Genomic DNA, 20,750 nt, shown 5'->3' on the forward strand with positions numbered 1-20,750 from the left:
CCTGCTCTTTGTAGCCTGCCTAAAGTACAGACACCTTTCTACCATGGCATACAGGGCCCTGCACCATCAGGCCCCTGCCTGTCTCATCAACCTCATTTTGCACTGCTTCACCCCTTGAACTTGAAACTGCAACCATGTGAAATTATAAAACTTGCAATTTCCTAAACAGGTCGTGCTATTTCATATTCTCCTCCTTTCTCCTACCACTGTACACACTGCTATTACAGTATTTAGCATGCTGAATTATTTTGTATATGCCTGTTTTACCTACTTTAGACTGGGCAATCCTACACCTAGAACCTACAAGGGCATCTGGTATATGATAAGCACTCAGAAACATCTGTACAGATTCTCCTTTCAAGTAGGATATAGTAGGGTATGGCAGGCCAGTACTCCTGGTGACAACTAGAAAAACCAGATAAATTATAAAAAGCGTTTCTTAAAGCATCAAATAGTTGCAGAAGCAACAAAGACCAGATGAACTAATACTCTAGTGAAGGATGAAAGTTCACAGTGAGTCAACAATCAATAGTTGGGTTTTTTTGTTTGTTTGTTTGTTTTCCATTTGCTGATCCTGGACATGGCTCAGGATTACGAAGAGGCCCAGGCTGAGGGCTGTCACTGAGGAAAAAGAAACCACGATGCTTTTAACGTGGTCATATAGGACTGGAGTCCTATATGTAAAACCGTAGTCTTCAGGGATCTCAAAATACATGACTTCTGAGAGAAGGCCGCTGCTGGGGGACAAATGGCTGAGAAATGTCCAAACAAATGAAAGAGATCAACCCACAGATTCAAGTAGCTCAGCAAAGCCCAAGTTGACAATACAAAGAGAAACACACACAGACACATCATAGTCAAACTGCTGAAAAACCAAAAGTATGGAGAAAAATCTTAAAAGTAATGCAGCAACAGAAGTGACAGGCAACTTCTCTAAAGAAATGATGAAATCCAGAAAACAACAGAATGACGTCTTTAAAGTGTGAAAAGAAAGTAACTGCCAACCTTGAATTTTACACCCTATAAAACTCTTTCACAACTGAAGGTAAAATGCAAGACAATAATGCACAAAAGGTTTATGGATAGTATAAAAGGAGTTAAGTGTATTAAGAGTCTAGCAGTATCAGGAAGTGATAAAAAAATCTGTATTAGACTGTCAAGAATGCATGTTGAAATCTATAGGGTAAACTCCAAAAGAGCTATAAAAGTTCAGACAGTGGTAAAAATGGGATAATTAGTACTTCTGATTGATCCAAAACGTGAAAAATGAGAAAAAGGGAAGCAAAACTGGTGGGTCAAACAGAAAACAAATACTTAATAAGATGGTGGACAGAAGCCCAATTGAAACACTGATTACATGAATTCAGAGTTTCTCAACAGTGGCACTACTGACATTTTGGGCTGGATAATTTGTTGGTGGAGAGCTGTTCTGTGCATTGTCAGATATTTAGCAGCATCTTTGGCCTCTGTCCCCAACATGCCAGTAGCACTCCCCAAAGAGTACCAACCAAAAACGTCTCCAGATACTGCCAAATGTCCTGTGTAGGGCAAAAATCGCCCTGGATAAGAACCGCTGGTATAGAATCAACATAATCCCAATCAAAACCCCAGCAGCATTTTTATAGAAAGTTATAAGACGACTCTAAAATTCATATGGGAATGCAAACAACCTAGAATAGCAAAGACAATCTTGAAGAAGAGGAATTAAATTGGTAAATTTTGGTGGTGTAAGTTTTACACTATCTGATTTCAAGATTTACTGTAAAGATACAATAATTAAAGGGCAAAAAGAAAGACAAACAGATTAGTGGAACTGAATAGAGTCCAGAAATAGCCCCCACATATACAACAGAGACTCCATATATAGACTCACAAAACTGACAAAGTTGACACTGAAATCAACTGGGAAAGAGTGGTCTTTTCAATTAAAGGTACTGTGCCACCTGGCTATCCATATGAAAAAATATATAGGTCTTGATTACATCTCATACTAGATTTAAACATGAAATGTCAAATAACAAAGCTTTCTGAAGAAAACAAAGAACGTCTTTGTAATCTTGGAGTAGCCAAAGATTTCTTAAACAGGACACAGAAAAGAGCTAACCATAAAAAAAATGATAAATTGGACTACATTGAAGTTAATATAAAAGATTTTCTATAAATCATTAAGAAAAAGACAATCCAACAGAAACATGGAAAAGAAGTTGAACAAGCATACCACAGTAGAGGATATCCAAATGGCCAATAAACATATGAAAAGACATTAACATCACTGCTCCGGAAAATGCAATATAAAACCACAACAAAATACCATTACACACCCACCAGAAGGGCTAAGCTGAAAAAAAGGGGAAAAAAAGAAAAAGGAAAAGAAAATACTAGGCGTTGGCAAGCATATAAAACAACCAAAACTCTCATTCAATGCTGGTAAGAGTGTAATTGATACAACTACTTTGGAAAATCCTTAGGCAATATCTATTATTCTAAAGGTAAACATACATATGCTGTATGATCTAGTAATCACATTCTTTGGTATATACCTAACAGAAATGCATACATAAATTTACCAATAGATGTGTTCTGGAATACACTATCCACAACTGTCCCCACAAAGAAACTACCCAAATGCACATCTATAGTAGAATGGATAAACTGTAGTATATTCTCCCAATGGGATACTATACAGATGAAGACTTACCACAACTGGAGATCTTCAAAAGAATGGGTTATGGGCTCAGAAATACATAAACCAGCTTTCTGTAAGGAAGAGAGTATAACAAATTGCTAGTATGGCATGACTATAAAGGCAATCATATACCTTTATGGAATGGTCATGAAATCACACCTGTGTGACAATATGTCGATTACAGAAGGAACTGCTCAGAGATTTAGAAGCTTAGGAGTCCTAGATTCTATTCCGATAAAATGCAACACTGATTAAAGTGGCACTGCAAAGTTCGATGTTTATATAACTGACAGCAACTGGCGTATTCTGGCCCATTAAGTGATACTGGGATGAGGCATTCAAAACAAGCTGATTCTCAGGGTGAGCAGAGAAAACAACCCAGAGTTCAACTGTGACAGACAGTGACTATATAAACCAGTTCTTGACTCTAAGCCTTTCTGAGTTCAGTGAACCTCTTCCGCGGTCATAGAAAGCAGTCACTGGGAAGGTGGGAGGAGAGAGCTGCAATCGGAGTGCTTGAGTGAACCCATTCCCCTGGCAGCTTCTTCCCCTCCTTCCCATCTCTTTCTGCCTTTTCACAGGAATGGGCTGTGTAAGATCCCTGGGCCATGGCATCCAGGTGGTGCAGACAAACGGGACAATCTGTAGGTGCTATACTTTACAGACACTTAAAAGATAAGACGCTAGACCACAAGGTACTTATTGTATCATATAGTTAAAAAGTGAAAAAGGGAGGAAAAACCCGAGAAGTACAAAAGGAACTTAGAAAAAGAATGAACACCAAAAGGGAAGGCTTCATGGAGGGAGGAGGATATATGTTGGGGTGGGGGGACTACACACTTGGGGCTGCATGGGAAGGCTGTTCAAGGAACAATACCTCACAAGCAAAGGCCAGAAAGCAGAAAAGTTGTAGCCCCTAATAAAGGCAGAGACGAGAGGGAGACACCGTCATGGCAAGTGAGCCATGCCTCACACAGGGGTGATGTTCTGATACAACCACCTGCTCGGGGCCTTTGTAACTTGCTGTTCCACGATATACCCTCACAGCTTGCTCTCTCATCTTTCAGGGCTTTACTCAAATGTGAGTTCTGAGGGAGGCCTTCTCGGATCACCCCAATTTAAAACTGCAACCCATCCTCACTCCTCTCCTGCCCTGCACTCCCAATCTCCTTCCCCTGTCTTTGAAATTTTCCTCCATAGCATTTAGTACCATCTGTCAAACCAAGTTATCCACCTATTTATTTGTTTATTGTCTCCCTCTTCCCACTAAAATATAAGCTCTATGAGGGCAGTAATAGTTGACAGTTTTGTTTATTGCTTCCAGCAAAGAGCAGGCATTCAATAAATGCTTGTTGAATCAATCACCATAGACCAAGGTCTGGCTCTCTTTGGTGGATCTTTGATGTCAGATATGTGTGAACTGGAGTCTGGGAAAAACCCACCCTCCTCTTCTTCTCCTGGGGTGAGTTATTCCTACAGGTAGTTGATCTCATCCATTACAGCAGGACCGTACTAGATTCACTCTCAGGAGGCAATCATAGCTCTAGGTTTTGACTGTACGCCAGCCCATTTTTAGGGTGTTTCCAGACAGAATGAGTATGAGAACAGGAATCTGACAATCTGGGTGATAGGCCTGGCTCTGACAGTACCTGATCTGTGGTTTCCATGAATTTTAGTTTCTTCAACATAAAATAAACTTGGTGGATAAGATGATCTCTAAAACTTCTAACTTTGAATTAACTAGCACGTGGTAGGAAGACTGGGTTTAGATCCCAGAAATAGGAGTTTAAATAAAAGAATTGCCAACACAAGTTCTTGACTAGAAAGAAGAGAATTAATATTTGTTGAAAAAACCCACCATATGCTAGGCAATGTACATAAATAAATTCCTTGTCTACAAGCTGAGTAACACAAGGTTCAGACAGATTAAGTGATGCCCAAGGTTACACAGCAAGCAGTGGGATTCACGTCAAGCCTGTGTGACTCCAAAGGCTGTATGCATTCTTTTCACTACACCTGAGGTTTCCAACCCAACTGTTTATCAGAACCAAGGGGAAACAATGTAAGTACAGATTCCTGGGCCTCACACCAGATCTACTGAATCAGAATCTATGTTGGGGGTGGGGTGGAACAGGTATGTTTTGGGAATCTATTATAAAAGTTTGCAAGGTCAGTCTGATGATCCATGAAGTTGCTAAGAGAGTAGAGTAGATCTCAAATGTTCTTACCACACACACAAAAGGGTAATTTTGTGAGGTGATGGAGGTGTTAACTAACCTTATTATGGTAATCATTCTCAATATATATACACTGATACGTGTATCAAATCATTACATTGTACATCTTAAACTTTTACAATGTTGTATCTCAATAAAGATGGGGGGAACAAGAAGGCTAAGTAGGAGTGGGGAGACAGGACTCCCACTTCTACCTAACAGTAATTAGGAGCCCTCCCTCATGGGTGTCAAAGGAGGCTGAGTGAGGAATCTGGACTTCTACCTACACTTGGAAGTAACAAGGTTGGTCCCCCCACCCCTGCCTTATCCTGCCAGAGTGGTTTCAGAGGAAGCCAACTAAAAAGAAGACTTCTATAAGGTCCAGAATCTTAGAACATAATACAAAAATGTCCAGTCAAAAATCATTCACCACACCCAAGAACCAGGAAGATCTCCAAATGAATAAAAAAAGAAAAATCAATCAATATACGTTAACACTAAGATGACAGAGACATTAGAATTATCTGACAAAGTTATTAAAGCAGCTGTGATGAAAATGCTTCAATAAGCGATTATGAACTTGTTTAAAACAAAAGAACAGAAAACCTCAGGAAAGAAATAGAAGATACAAAGAAGAAACAAACAGAAATTTTAGAACTGAAAAATTCAATAACAAATAAAAAGCTCAGCAGATGGGCTCAACAGGAGAATGGAGGGGACAAAGGAAAGAATCTGTAACATGGAAGACAGAATAAGAGAAATTACTCAATCTGAACAACAAAGAGAAAACAGACTGAAAAGAGGCTCAGGGACCTATGGGACTATAACAAATGATTTAAGCATCCCAGCATGAGAGAAGAAAAAGGGCAGGGTTGAAAAAGTACTCAAAGCACTAAAAGCTCCCCAAATTTGGCAAGAGACATAAATCTATATACTCAAGAAGCTGAGTGAACTCTAAACAGGATTACCCCAAAGAAATTTGCACCAATTATAATTAAAATTAAAAGTTGTGAAAACAAATGACAAAAAATCTTGAAAGCAGCCAGAGAAAAATGATACCTTGCCTATATGGGAAAAACTATTTGAATGACACTGGATTTTTCCTCAGAAGCCATGTAGGCCAGAAGGAAGCAACACAATAATTTTCAGGTGCTCAAAAAAAAAAAAAAAAAAAAAAAAAAGAACTGTCAACACAGAATCCTATACCCAGCAAAAATGTCCATCAGAAAAAAAAAAAAAAGAGGAATGAACTGGAAAGATATCCTCAGATGAAGGAAAACTAAGAGAATTTGTCACCAGCAGGCCTACTCTACAAGAATGGCTAAAGGAAATTCTCTAAACAGAAAGGAAACATTAAAAAAAAAAAAAAAAAGAATCTTGGAACATCAAAGAGGAAGAAAGAACATGGTAAATAAAAATATGTATAAATACAATAGGTTTTTCTTATTCTTTTAAATTTTCTAAATTGTGGCTGATAGTTAAAGCAAAAATTATAACACTGACTGATGTGGTTCTAAATGTATCTAGAGGAAATATTTCAGACAAATATAAACAGGAAAGGGTAAAGAGACATAAAGGAAGTAAGGTACATATACTTCACTAGACCTGTCAAAAATAAGTTATATACACATAATATGATACCTAGAAGAACCACTAAAATGGTTATACAAAGAGATACACTCAGAAACACTATAGATAAATTGAATGGAATTCTAAAAAATGTTCAAGTAAAGGAAGTCTGGAGAAAAAAAGGAAATGGAGAAACAAAAAAACAGAACAAACAGAAAACAAAAGAATTAAATTTCAGACTTAACATCTAACATATCAATAATTATATTAAATATAAAATGTCTAAATACACCAATAAAAAATGACTGTCAGAGTTGGTTAAAAAATATGACTTAACTACATGCTGTTTACAAGAAACTCACTTCAAACATAATGATATAGTCAGGTTGAAAGTAAAAAGATGGAAAAAGATATTATCATATAAACATTAATCAAAGGAAAGCAAGACTAGCTATATTAATATCAGATAAAGTGGACTTCAGAGCAAAAAAATTACCAGACAAAGAAGGACATTATATAATGATTAAAGGGTAAATCTATGAAGAAGACATAGTAATCTTAAGTGTGTATGCACAAAACAGAGATGCAAAATGTGTGAAGCAAAAATGGATAAAACTGAAAGGAAAAGTATAAGTGGTCACCACAAGTATAGGTGTTGACTTCAACATTCCTCTCTCAACAACTGATAGAATAGCAATTATAACACAAAAGCTCAACTACACCAACCAACATTTACATAATTGACATTTACAGAATACTACTGACAGTAGGATATACATTCTTTTCAAGTGTCCACAGAACACACACCAAGATAGACCATATCCTGGACCACAGAATAAACCTCAACAAATTTAAAAGAACTAAAATCATACAGTGTGTTCCCTAACCACGATGGAATCAAACTAGAAATTACTAATAGAGAGAGAACAGGAAAATCTTCACACACCTGGAAATTAAGCAACACATTTCTAAATAATTCATGGATCAAGGAGGAAATGTCATGGGAAATTTTTACAAAATACATGGAAATGAGTGAAAATAAAAGTTCAACAAATCAAAATTTGTAAGTTGTAGGTACAGCCATGCTGAAAGGGAAATTTACAGTACTAAATATATATATTAGAAAAGAGGAAAGCTCTTAAATGAATATCAATAATCTAAACTCCCACAGCAAGAACCTAGAAAAAGACAAATAAAATAAAATAAAATAAAGCAAAATAAATCCAAAGCAAGCAGAAGGAAGAAATAATAAAAATCAGAGCAGGAATTGAAGTTTAAAACAAAAAATAGAGAAAATCAATGAACCAAAGAAATGGTTTAGAGAGATCAATAAAATTGACTTCTAACTAGACTGATGGGGGTGGGGGGAGGGAGAGGGAGAGAGGGAAGGAGGGAGGGAGGGAGGGAAGGAGGGAGAGAGAAAGGAATTACCAATACCAGTCCTACAGACTGCAGATATCAAAGGATAATACAGGAATCCCACAAATAATTTTATACATATAAATTTGACAGATGAAATGGCAAATTTCTCAAAAAATACAAACTGCCACAATTCACACAAGCTGAAATAGATTACTGAACAGCCTTATAAGGAAACTGAATTTATTGTATAAAGACTCCCAAAATCAAAGAAAAAAGAAAGAAGAAACCTTCAGGCCAAGATGGTTTCACTGCAGATTTCTACCAAGCATTTAAAGAAAATTAACACCAGTTCTACACGATCTTACAGAAATGGAAGAAGAAGAAACACTTTCCAATCCATTTTTTGAAGCTAGTATTACCCTGATACCAAAACTCAATAAAGATAATATAAAAAAATTTTAAAACGGCAGACCAATTTCCCTCACGAATATAGATGCCAAAATCCCAAACAAAATATGAGGAAATATAATTTAGCAGTATGTAAAAAGAATTACACACCATGACAAAGTAGGACTAAATTCCAGGGATGTAAGGCTGGCTCAATATTTGAAAATCAATCACTGTTATTAATATTAACAGGCTAAAGAAGATAAATCACATGATTATATCATCCTCATCTTTCTGACCTCTAAATGTTGAAGTGTCCTAGGACTTAGTCACTGGGCCTCTTTTCTTTCTATACCTATTCCCCCTTATGACTCCCACATTTACAGCTCTACCTCAGATCTCTCCCTTGAACTCCAGACCCATAAACCCAATTGCCTATGAGATACCTCTACTTGGACAGGCATTTCCAATTAGACACATACAAATCTAAACTCCTGCTCTTACTACCCAAACCAGCTCTTCCCACAGTTCAGTACATACATGCAAACTCCATTCTTATGGTTGCTTAGGCTAAAACCCTTAGGGCCATATAAGCTCTTGCTTCTTTTATACCTCATACCTATGCTGTCAGTTAATCCTGTGATCTCTTCCTCTAAAATATCCCCAGAATCTGACCCTTTCTCACAACCTCCACCCTGGTCTGAGTCTTCCTTTCACCTGAGTTATCATGACAGCAGCAGAACTGGTCCTCCTGCTCCTACCTTTGCACCCTTACTGTCTATTTTCTACTTAATAGCCACACGCTCCTCTTTTGCTCAAAATGGTCCAATGGACTCTTGTTTCATTCCGAGTAATATCCAAAGTCCTTACTATTGCCTATAGTCCCCCACATGATATGGTCCCTGGCAACTTTTCTAAGCTCATTTCTAGCCTTCTGGTTCACATCACTTGAGCTGTCCTCCTTGCTGGTCCTTGAAAATGCCAATAATGGTCTGACCTCAGGACTCTGCACTTGGTTTTCCCTCTGCCTGGAACATTCACCACATAGCATAGGGCTTGTTCTCTCATTTCTTTGAAGGCTGTGATCAAATGTCACCATATCAGTGAGGCCTTCTCTGACCAGTATATATAATACACGCCTATCCGCCCATACGTGCTCATACCTCTTACCTTCCTTTATTTTTATTCAAGGCATTTATAACTTTCGGGCTCATTTTACACACATGTTTATCTTCCCCTGCAGAAGGTAAGCTTCCCAGGACATGGATTCTGTCTGTTTGCCTAGAATAGTGCTTCAGACATAGGTTCTCAAAAATTATCGGCTGAATGAATAAATCAACCACTGGCTCGGGAGTGAAGAATTTGGGATAAGATAACCTTGATTTGATTCCTGGTTCTGTCATTTCTTGTGTCCAGGTGACATTGATTACTCACCCATGTTTAATGTTTTCTCATTTGTCAAATACTGATAATAACCCATACCCCACAGGACCGCTGTAACGATTAAATAGAAGAATGTTCATAATGTGCTGAATACACAGTGACTTGGTATAAAAGTGCTCAGTATATGACACTGTTACTTAATACAGAAAGATGGCCTAGATTTGGACTCAAAGGCCCTAGGTTATAATTATGACTAGATATTGACAGTGATTTTAAGCTATTCACTTATTTTATATTAATTCACTCAGTCAGCTACGAATAAGGTGCTGGGGTAAAAAAGATAGATAAAGTAGAGTCCCTTCCCTCTAACCTTAGTTATGTGATCTTGGGTAGGTCACCCAAGCTCCCTCAGCCTCATTTGCCAAATGGGAATAACATAATACCTACTGCGTAGCTTTGTTGTATTAAATGAGTCACTATGTGAAAACACAGTGTCTAGCCCATAGCAGCAGCTCGTTATGTTGGCTATGATTATGATGATTCCATTCTGAAGGAGGAGTAAAAGCACCTAAGCGAAGAACAGTGCAGTATGAGCAAAAACAGGCATCAACTAGTACAGAGCCTCCTAACTGGAATCTGCCCACAACTGGTCAGTTCCACTATGATCAGGACATTTAAAAATTCTACTATGTCTACAATAACCTAACTCCCTACCACCACCCCACAGCAGTTAGAAGAACAAATTTCTCTGCTGATGTGATAATTGGAATTTAAAACTTTTTAAAAACAGTTAAAGGATAGAGTCTCAAATAGTGTTTCTTAAAGGAGGTCAACGAACCCACTGACTTCCTTACCCCACTCCCCCACAAAGTTAACATGTATTACTTAAATTTGAGCAATAGTCAAATGAACCCCCAGAAGGCAGCCTGTAACTCCCTGAATACAACAACCAACTGAGAGCCGGGAGCACAAGGGTGTGTTTGACGGCGGTCCGGTCACAGACTAAACATCGGAACTGGCCACTAAAGGTGGTCCTGGAGGCCTAGTGGGAGCCCACCGCGTGAGAAGTGGGGCGTCACCTTTGGAAAAAGAACAGCAAGAGCCAAGGCGTGGAGGCGTGAAAGGTGCACGTGGGTGGCTTGGCAGAACCAAAAAAGGCTTTTTGTGGGGGGCGGCCAGAGAGCAGGACACGTACAGAGGAAGAGTGCTGCTGGGGCCTGCCAGGTGAGGGAGAAAGGTCCCGTTCCATTCCCAGGTCATGATCTCTCTGCCTCAGCATCCCCTCAGGATCCCCCTCTAAGGGCTCGCGGTTGCTGTCTCCCTCTCGTTCGCGCCACTCTCCCTTACCTCGTCTTCCAGCCTTTCCCTCACTCTCGCACCTCCTCTGCCGCGCCGGAAGTGACGCATAGCTCGCGCGCCGCACCACTCCAGAAAGGTTCTGCGGGAGCGGGAGAAAGGGTTCCGGTGACACTCACTGCGCCGGCGTGCAGGCGCGTGCGGTCAAAGCGCCTTCCGGAGGCCGCCGAAGTGCGACCTTTTCCCTGTCTGTCGCTTTCGGAGTGCTCCGAGCGAGCTTCAAAGAGGCATTCGCCACGGGAGAGGTGTTTTACTACACTCTGACTCCCCCCGGTGCCCCGCCACTCCGGCCCTTGCCCTTTGACCCTGCTCTCGCGGCGGGGTGAGAGGTCGGTGGCCATCTTGTGGCGGCGGCGCGGGCGGCTGTTACTGCGGAGACCCATCCCCTCCCCATCCTGGACCCCCGGCCGTCTGTCAGTCATAAAGAGTCCCGCAGGCCGCCAGGTGAGGTTCCGGCCTCGTGCCGTCGCTCTCCCAGCCGCACTGGGCGGCCCAGGCCGATCCCTGCCGGGCCTCACCGCCGCCACCATGTCCTCCTTCTCCGAGTCGGCGCTGGAGAAGAAGCTCTCAGAGCTGAGCAACTCTCAGCAGAGCGTGCAGACCCTCTCCCTGTGGCTCATCCACCACCGCAAGCACGCGGGACCCATCGTCTCGGTGTGGCACCGCGAGCTCCGCAAAGGTAAACACTCCCTCTACCCCCATGGGTCCTCCTCCCGGGTAGCCCTCTCCCGCACCCCGTCCCGAGGCCCCTCTAGCTTCTTAGCTGAGCCTGGCTTTCCAGGCCTGGGCCTCTGATTGATTGCGCTTCTGAGGTTGGAGACAGTGTTATCCCCATTTCTCGGAGAAGGAAACCGAGGCCTGGGAAGGTTTAAGGTACTTGTCTGAGGTTCCACCGACCGGGGCTCAGGACTCCCAGTTAACCCAGCCGCTTTCCTCTCCGGCTCCTCCTGACACTTGTGACCATTATTCTCTCGGCAGCGTTGAGCGCCTGGTGGAGGGTGCAGGCCTTAGCCTGTTGTGTGCCAGGCAGTTGCTGGGCATTCGGAGTAAGATTACCTAGATCGAGCCCTTGGCTCAGCCACTTGCTAGCTGAGTGATATCGGGCAAGTTTCTTCTCTCTAAGCCTCTGTTTTCTCATCTGTCAAAAGAGGACAAGGGTAACTGCCACTTCCAGAGCCTTTATTCTGTGCCAGTCACTGTGCTAGGACCTTATGTATATCCTCGCACTTAGTCCTGAGCACTGCCCTGGGAAGTGGGTACAGTCACTGCCCTTGCAGAGAAGTCAAGGGGCCACACCACCTAGACCTTGCCTCTCAGGTTCCTCTTCTCATGCAGCTCTCCTTGGTTCTAGACCCTGCTCAGCATCTGGCAGCCACTGATTGAGCTCAGCCTGTTGTGTGCCAGGCACTGGCTTGGGAGCTTGATAGCATGTTGGCTCCAGAGGCCAAGTGCCTCTGGAGCCTGACTTTGCCATTTACTGAGCCCCCGCAGCTTCACCTCTCTTTGCCTCAGTTTCCTGATCTGTAAAATAGAGATAATGATAACTGATACTGTGCCTTTGTTCTGTGCCAAGTGCAGTACTGATATCATTACATACATTGTCATTTTTTACGGTCTCAGAGTTCTGTGCAGTAGGAGCTCAGCAGATGAGAAAAAAACGGAGGCTCAAACAACTTGGGGTGAAGAGTAAACAGGATAATCCACATGAACATCTAGCATGGTGTCAGGCAGAGTGTAGGCACTGGATAAATAATGGTGAGGTGGGATACTGATTACTCAGTGTGGGGCATGTTCTTTGCCTCAAATTGCTTACAGTCTGCTGGGGAAAGATGGGCACCTGCACAGCTCTCTGATACCCCCGTGAGCTTCATAGCAGAAAGCTGAGCAAATGAAGCTTAGCGCTGTTTTGGACAGCCTGTATGTGGTAGGCCCTTTATAGCATAGGAAGTAACTCTACATGTGTTCTCTGCTATCGGTGAGGTCAGGATGTCACTCTGTTTTACAGATGAGGAAACTCAAGTGGCTAAGTGGTATTTTGAAGCCCTTAGAACCAGTGAGGCTCAGACTGCATCAGACTGGCAGACACCAAAATCCAGGATTCTTTCAGGAGACCCAGTTCTAGTCCTCTGGCAGAGACCCCCCGCCCCCCAAATATCGTGTGCTGTACTGAGATGGGGGTCCCCTCAGCCCTCAGGGTAGTTGGGGGATAGATCCTGGGCCTCCCAGAGCCCCATTCATGTACCCCACTGTGCCATTCAGATATCATTTCTGTCATCTGAGATGTGGCGGAAAAATTCGAATTGCTTTCTACAGGATCCTATCTGGTAGGATCTCAGAGGCACGTCAAAATCCACCTCAGATGTCACTTTTGTGAAGCCATCTTGATTCCCCACCTCACCCTATTTGAGATACAGAAAATAAAGAGTACTTTCGTTTCTGAAGCTCCTTTAACCCTAATCTCATATGATGAAACCTTAAGTTGTAAGTAGGTCAGCATTATTATCCCCATTTTATAGATGAGAAGATACAGATATGAAGAGATGAAGTGCTTTGTTAATGAGTGTATAGTTGGGACATTAGCCCAGAGCTCCGAGACGCCGAAACTTGTTTTCAGGTACCCGGTGCATCAGTGCACTTAGTAAGTGAAGGTGATCATCTTACTCCAACCAAACCCGTAGTGCTTTTATTTATTAGAATTAATCTGCATTTATTTCATTCTTACTAGTTATGTCTCTTTCACTGGATTATGTTTTGAGGGAGAAACTAGCTCTTCTAGTTGTCCGTAATGTACACAACATTTAGCATGGTGCCTGTTAACAGAGTTAAAAAATAGTTCAGGTGTTAAATTGTGGTCTCTTGACATCATTTTCATGGCTGAGTAAAGGATTCAAGCGGCACTGTCTAATAGAGCTTTCTGTGATGAGAGAAATGTTTTATATCTGCTGTGCAACAAGGTAGCCTCTTGCCATGAGCACTTGAAATGTGTGACTAAGGAAGTAAACTTTCAAATAAATACAATTGAAAATTTAGTTCCTGAGTTTTGTTAGCTACAAATCAGATGTTCAGTAGCCACATGTGGCTAGTGGCTATCATACTGGACAGTGCAGAACTAGAGGATGCTCTTCCAAGCATCAGTGTACAGTTTCCTAATACCCAGCCTTCCTTCATGAATTGAAAATGCCCCCGCACTGAAGTGGAAAAAGATTTTGTGCCCTAATGTTAGAATTGACTAGCCCTTTAGGTTCTAGCCCACCCTGAATCTTTAAAAATGGACATTTCTATCTATAGCCAAGTCACTTCCTTAAGACATTTCACAAACCATCTCTGTTTTGCCTCCAAATATTTATGAGACTTTAAAAGTTTTCTTTTTCCTGCTTAAGTACTACTTCTATTCATGATGTGTTATTTTCTTTCCATTCCCTAGGAATAATTCTTAATTTATCCCTTTGGGCTCTGTTCTAGGTAGAACTTCTCCCTTTCTTTTTGGAGCAGTTTGGTGTAAAATACCCTAAGATGAACATTTTTTAGTAGTGCTTTTGTACCTTACGTTTCTACTACTACTACCTTTAGTAGTGCAGGTAAATAGGCCTTTTTTTTTTAAAAAAAAAATTACTTTCTCTAGATGTCAAAACCAGCCAAACAAGTGAAAAATTTTGGTCAGCCAGTAATTTAAACTTTGCTCAATAACTATTTCAACCAGTTTGGAATGGGCCTCGGTAGGGAGTGAAAGAATCCATACTGACGTATTGGAAAGACATTTGAACAAGTGAGTTACCACCCAGGGCTGGAGTAGAGGGTGTGTGTGTTGTGTTTATTATGACCTTGTGTGTTCAAGTGCTCTAGGGCTTTGTGGGTTTTTGTTGTTGTTTGTTTGTTTTGGCCGCACTGCGAGGCTTGTGGGATCTTAGTTCCCTGACCAGGGATCGAACCCCGGCCCCTCGGAAGTGAGAGCGAGGAGTCCTAACCACTGGACCTCCAGGGAATTCCCTTTAGGGTTTTGTTATGTTACCTTTACACACATGGTGCTCATGTTGATTATTCAGGATGCTGGATGTGGAGGGGAAAAGTTTTATCCTAAATTCCCATTGCTAAGTTTGAGGGTGATGAGAATTAATTGGCATTGTAGATAGTGAAAACCTTGGCTATCTTAGCTATCACATTTGTAATACTGCAAAATGTTTCAGGTCTTGAATGGCCAAATTGACATTTTACAATATGGATTCTGGGTTTTTTAACATAAAGTATATTAGTCCGATTTGCTTTGTAGAAGTTCTGTTTTACTTTTTTTTAAAAAATATTTATTTATTTATCTTTGGCTGCTTTGGGTCTTTGTTGCTGGTGCGGGCTTTTCTCTAGTTGTGGTGAGTGCGGACTACTCTTCGTTGCGGTGCACGTGCTTCTTACTGTGGTGGCTTCCCTTGTTGCAGAGCACAGGCTCTAGGTGTGGGGGCTTCAGTAGTTGTGGCTCGCGGGCTCTAGAGCGCATGCTCAGTAGTCGTGGTGCACGGGCTTAGTTGCTCCGCGGCATGTGGGATCTTCCTGGACCAGGCTTCCAACCTGTGTCCCCTGCATTGGCAGGCAGATTCTTAACCACTGCGTCACCAGGGAAGCCCTCTTTTACTTTTAAATCTAACTTTCATGGCGTTATAAACTTGGTAGTTTAACTTGCTGCAACATCCTAGAACAAGGTTTGCTTTAAAAAAAAAAAAAAAAAGCTTTTTGCCGTAATCATACCTTTGTAGCAACAGTGGGATATTGAAGCTATTGACACTTTTGTTCTGTTTTCGAATAATAATTAGAACAGTTAAAGATAGCTCCAGGTTTTCAATATTCTCATCAGTTGGCCATCTAAACTAGGTTATTATCAGGTTAATACATTTCAGGATATCCATATTTAATTTTATGGGCACTTTAAGTCATCAGTTTCAACTATAACATGCTTTAAAAATCTTGTTTTTAACTTAAGTTATTCTCCTGTAGCCACATTTTAAAATGTCAGATCTTGAGCTTGCTGTGTCAGAATTTATACATGCTGTGTGCATTTCAAAAGAAACAGGAATGGTTTCTGAGAGCAGTGGAGTAAGGACTAGTAATTCAGGTGTAAAGGTTGACATAGGGCTTGCTTGAGTCTTTTGGGCACTTTGGCATTGGAGAAAACTTAATGTTTTGAACTATCTGATTGTGTTATTATTTATTTCTTTTAAAAGAAAACTGGGACCAAAAATGGTAGTGATGTAACTTTACGGTTGAAAAGTTATGTGCATAGAAGCCAGGAAATTCAGTAATGTTCCCCCAAGCAACTGTAACTCAGACATATTGCGTGAGGTTTTTATGGTTTAATGCATGCTACCATATAGAGTAATAGGAAATACTACATTTAGTAGGTATAAGAAAGAAGAATTATATTTTTTGTGGGAGCCATAATTTTGCATATCCAGATTTCAGACGTGTGTAAACTTTCAGGAATCATGTAGCTATAATGTATATTTGTATTTTGAGATAAATATCCATTGGTGCATCTAGAGATTCCTCTGGATTGTAGAGTTGATAACATTGACTGATTATGGTTATTGGAATGTTCAAAGAGAAATTCTTGGTCTAGGAGCATAAATTACAAGTATCTTTTAAAACTGAAACTTAACTCAGTCTTTCATTCTGTGGTATTTGATAATTAACAGTGAGTAAGAAATGCTCATTTTTGCAATATAATAAATGAAAATCTTGGTTTTAACATGTCTTCTGGAGATGTATTGACAGCTTATCCTTTAGGAATTGACTGGAGAATACTGACTGCTTATCCTTTAGGAATTTTCTTTGGATTATCTTAATTTTTACTGCCAATTAATTACCCTGACTAAAATAACACAGAAATTAAGATGGCGTATTCTTTTTTTTTTTGAAAAACAATTTTATTGAACTATAATTCACATTCCACACAAATCACTCTTTTAGAATATACAATTCAATGGTTTTTAGTATGTTCGCAGTTATGCAACTATCACCACAATCAATTAAAATGGCGTATTCTTGTTTTTTAGTTTTTTCAAAATTGTATTCTCAATCCTGTTTTACTAGACACCTCCAAGAATCCCTTAAATTGTTTTTTCAAACATAGCAGTCTTGACCTCAAGTAGATAATGCTTGTCTTAGTGTTCTTTAGGAGTAGTTTAGAGCAGAAGAATGGTGGATTGAGAATTTCCTTGGTGTAAGCTAAATTATCTTCTTTTCTTTTTTTCCAGCCAAATCAAATAGAAAGCTTACTTTTCTGTACTTAGCCAATGATGTCATTCAAAACAGTAAAAGGAAAGGACCTGAATTCACTAGAGAATTTGAATCTGTCCTTGTGGATGCTTTTTCTCACGTTGCCAGGTATGTTTTCGGGTTTTTTGTTATGTTTTGTTTTTGAATGCATTACCTTTTCCTTTTTGTTCTTTCTTTTTTGTGTGTGATAGCGTTTGTAACTTGACAACTTCATACTTTAAAGAGAGGTACTTTATAGAGAGTTGCAGAGGCCAAATTGTGGTTTTATATTTTGCCTGAACCCTTGAGAACTATCTCAGACAAGTAAATATTTTGATGCATTGAAGGGACTCAGTCTAGCACTTGAAGCACATCTTTTCTCCTAGATATATTCACTGTTGAATTCACTTCTTGAATGTGGTACTTTCCTTGGTTTGGCTGAGTTGTCTCATTAGCTTATGGTCAAAAAACAAAGCTAAATAGTACAAGGGAACTTTCCAGTAACAAAGCCTTAATAGCAAGAAATTAGTTGCTGTGCCTTTGTTTTTACTTACTTCTGGATGTCTACATGTCTAACTTACTAAAAATAGTAGTCATTACTGTACCTGCAAAGATAGTAATTATTAGTGTGGAAAGTAGATATTTGCTCTGACTCTGTCATGTTAAGTGTGTGCCACTATTGTGTTTTGTGACAGAGGACGGGGGTGGGTAGAGCATACTTATAGCTGATATCACGGAAACTATACATTTAATTAAAAGTTTTACAAATCACTTTTATTTATTTAAAAACAAACTGTTTTTTGTAGATATAAGTTAGTTGCCTAGGAGGAGCAAAGAAAAACTATTTTTCACTAGAATATTAATAAGCAAATCAAACAAAACATCTTTGCCAAAGGAAACTGGGAAGGGTGAGAAGGAGACTAGTGGGTTAAACGAAAATTGTTCTAAGGTCTAGAGTGTATGTGAAAGACCTTAAGTGTGAAAGTAAGTCTGGCATTCTGTGAAAGATTTGGAAAGTTTGAAGGGGTGAAATGAGAACTCCATCTAGCTTTGTAGAGATGGATGAAAGATTTTTGTTAGTCAACTGGCTTTTTTTTTTTTTTTTTTGAACATGGATACTGAAAAAGCAGAATGTTTGGGGACTTGAAAAAATATTGAGTTGGCATAACGGAGAATAAGCTTAGAACAGACTACTAGAGTAGCCCTCTGAAATTGGAGACAGGCATTTTCCTGTTTTGAGGAGAGTCAGTTCAGTTTCCTAGACGTTAGCTGTAGCTCTGCCTCCAACACTGAGTGGCCTTGGATGTGTTATGTAGTTTTTTGAGCCCACATTTCCATGTTAGTTAAAAGGGAATGTCACCACCTGTCTCATTAGAGTTGTGAGGCTAAAGTAAAACAACAGTGCTCAATCCACAGTCTTTGCCCATTCATGGGAGTATACTATATTATAAACTATGTGAAGAGAAAAACTGTTTCTTTTTTGTTCTTTCCTGTATTCCAGACACCCAGTAGAGTATCTGGCACAGAGCTACTGGGTTTTGTACCTTCGGGAACACCATTTAGATAGTCTTGATGTGAATGGTGTCCCAGGAGCTGAGCAACATTGTGGTCTGTCCTGGCACAGAGTAGGGATTCAGTAAGTAGTTGTTGAATAAGTTAATAAATTTAGGGTATAAGAAATTGACTAAAGTAATTCCCTATAGGGATAGTAAACATAACATTTTTCCTTAAAAATCTAACAGTAATCACAAGCTGCTCGCAAATCAGAAAAGTGGAAGTAGAAGAGCGGGTGGGAGGGGGCGAGCAATACCAGGATTAAAAGTTTTTCTACTTGGTTATCATCTTAAAACCTATCTAGGAGGCATTGTAAAAATGTCTTGGCAAATTCTGTGGCTTTATGGGGAAAATAGACCTGATCCTTTTAAATAAAAATAGATAGCTCTATTACCTTTCTTTTTTGCATTCTTCTAGTTCTTTTAAGGTCCCGTTCAGATATTATATTCAAGGTCCCCATGTCTCTAAGCTCCTTCCCCACCCCACCCCCATTATTAGAATAGAAAGTCCAGCCACACCACTTCAGTCCTGATGCACCTTATCAACAGTAAAAAGTGCTCTCTGTACAGTTTTTCTGTGGCCAATTGATGAACAAAGATAGTGGACCCATTAATATTGACTAAAATAGATTAGGAATCTCTTTATGATAATTTCCTGCCTCCTCCCTCAAACCCCCTACCCCCTAGGAAAGAAACAACAAACCTCTCAAGTCAGAGAAAGCTGCCAAGCTCATGGGGTAGTTTTAATTTGAATAGCAGTTTAAGTAACCAGACTTTAAACTTATTTTCCATACAAATGCCTTCTTGTTTTCTTCTCAGTTTGGAGATAGTTGTGCACTTAATCTTTCCTTCAAGATGTATTTAAGTGCCTTTGTGCAAAGTACTGATCCAGACACTAGGGGGTCAAGCAGTGAACAAGGCAGACAAGGACAAAATGAATAAGATACTTTCAGAGAGTGATAATATGGACATAATAAAATAGAATGACGTTCTTGAGTGGGATCTCTTCTAGTGTGGTGAAGGAAGGCCTCTCTAAGGAAGTGACATTTGAGGTAATCATGCAAAATAGGAACAGCTATTAAAAAGAGCCTAAGGTACAAATAGTCTTGGCATGTTAAGAGGATCAGAATGAAGTCCATTGTGGTTAGAACACAAGGAACAAAGGGGAAGTCATATCCAGGTGAGATCAGAGAGGCAGGCAGGTGACAGTCACACATGCCTTGTAAGCCTTGGGAGAGAGTTAGGATTTTGTTCCGATGGGATGTCAGTGAGGAGTTTTAAGCAGGGGAATGATATATTCCAAATGCCTTGTTCAAAAATCCCTCCAGCTTGGGGTGGAGAATGGATTATAAAGGCCAAGGGAGAGGCAGGGACATGAGGTAGAGGGTGTTGCTCTAGTGTAGGCTAGAGATGACATTGGCTAGGATTCAGGAACATTGAGGAGATAATAGCTTCCACTTGTTGAATGTTTACTTTATTTACTTCATGGGTAGATTTGTGCCCCCCCCCATGTAAAACTGATAGGATTAGTGGGAGCTTGGTAGTGAGGGAAAAGAGAAATCAAAGATTATTTCTAGGTTTTTCACATGAGTATGTGGATGGCTGATGGTGCTGTTTACCGAGGTGGAGTTTGAGGTAAAGATACGGTAGAGGAAATCAAGAGTTTTGTTTTGGCCATGTTAAGTTTGAGATGGCTAATAGAGATATTGCAAAGGGTGACGCCATATAGGCGGATGGATGAGACAGTCTCGAAGTTCAGTAGGAAATTGATTTCTGGAGACATAAATTTGGAATTATCACCATATACATATTTATTTCCTGTTAAAACAGTCGTGGGTCCCCAAGACCACTTCCAGGTCCGGTGACTTGCTAGGAGGACTCACAGGACTTGGGTATAGTTGTGTTCCTGGCTATGATTTATTACAGTGAAAGGATATAAAGCAAAATTAGCAGAAGGGAAAAGGTGCAAGGGATGAAGTCCAGAGGAGACGAGGCATA

At 40.2% G+C, this 20,750-nt stretch overlaps 2 protein-coding genes across 20 annotated transcripts in view; one reads left to right on the plus strand and one right to left on the minus strand.

Annotated features, from left to right (window-relative positions):
- TTI1 (TELO2 interacting protein 1) overlaps positions 1 to 11,666 on the minus strand; it is a 64,544-nt gene extending 52,878 nt beyond the window's left edge. For 4 of the 10 annotated variants that reach the window (XM_022592444.3, XM_089896851.1, XM_022592436.3 and 1 more), the window contains exon 1: positions 2,699 to 3,952. The gene's annotated coding sequence lies outside the window, so the exon portion shown is untranslated. The other 6 variants (XM_089896850.1, XM_089896846.1, XM_089896847.1 and 3 more) reach the window with 5 other exon arrangements.
- Positions 11,088 to 20,750, plus strand: part of RPRD1B (regulation of nuclear pre-mRNA domain containing 1B) — a 76,940-nt gene continuing 67,277 nt past the window's right edge. For 3 of the 10 annotated variants that reach the window (XR_016387914.1, XR_016387916.1, XR_016387915.1), the window contains exons 1-2: positions 11,089 to 11,638; positions 17,199 to 17,328. Coding sequence is in view for 6 of the 10 variants with exons in the window: in XM_089896855.1 (XP_089752981.1) it covers positions 11,488 to 11,638; positions 17,199 to 17,328 (281 nt within the window). In the remaining 4 variants the exon portion in view is untranslated. Of the gene's footprint in view, positions 11,639 to 17,198; positions 17,329 to 20,750 lie in introns of all 10 variants that reach the window. The other 7 variants (XR_016387917.1, XM_022592449.3, XM_089896856.1 and 4 more) reach the window with 4 other exon arrangements.

This window comes from Delphinapterus leucas, chromosome 15, assembly GCF_059928025.1.
Source record: "Delphinapterus leucas isolate spDelLeu-1000000601 "Yukka" chromosome 15, BTC_Dleu_Yukka2, whole genome shotgun sequence".
Taxonomy (NCBI): domain Eukaryota; kingdom Metazoa; phylum Chordata; class Mammalia; order Artiodactyla; family Monodontidae; genus Delphinapterus; species Delphinapterus leucas.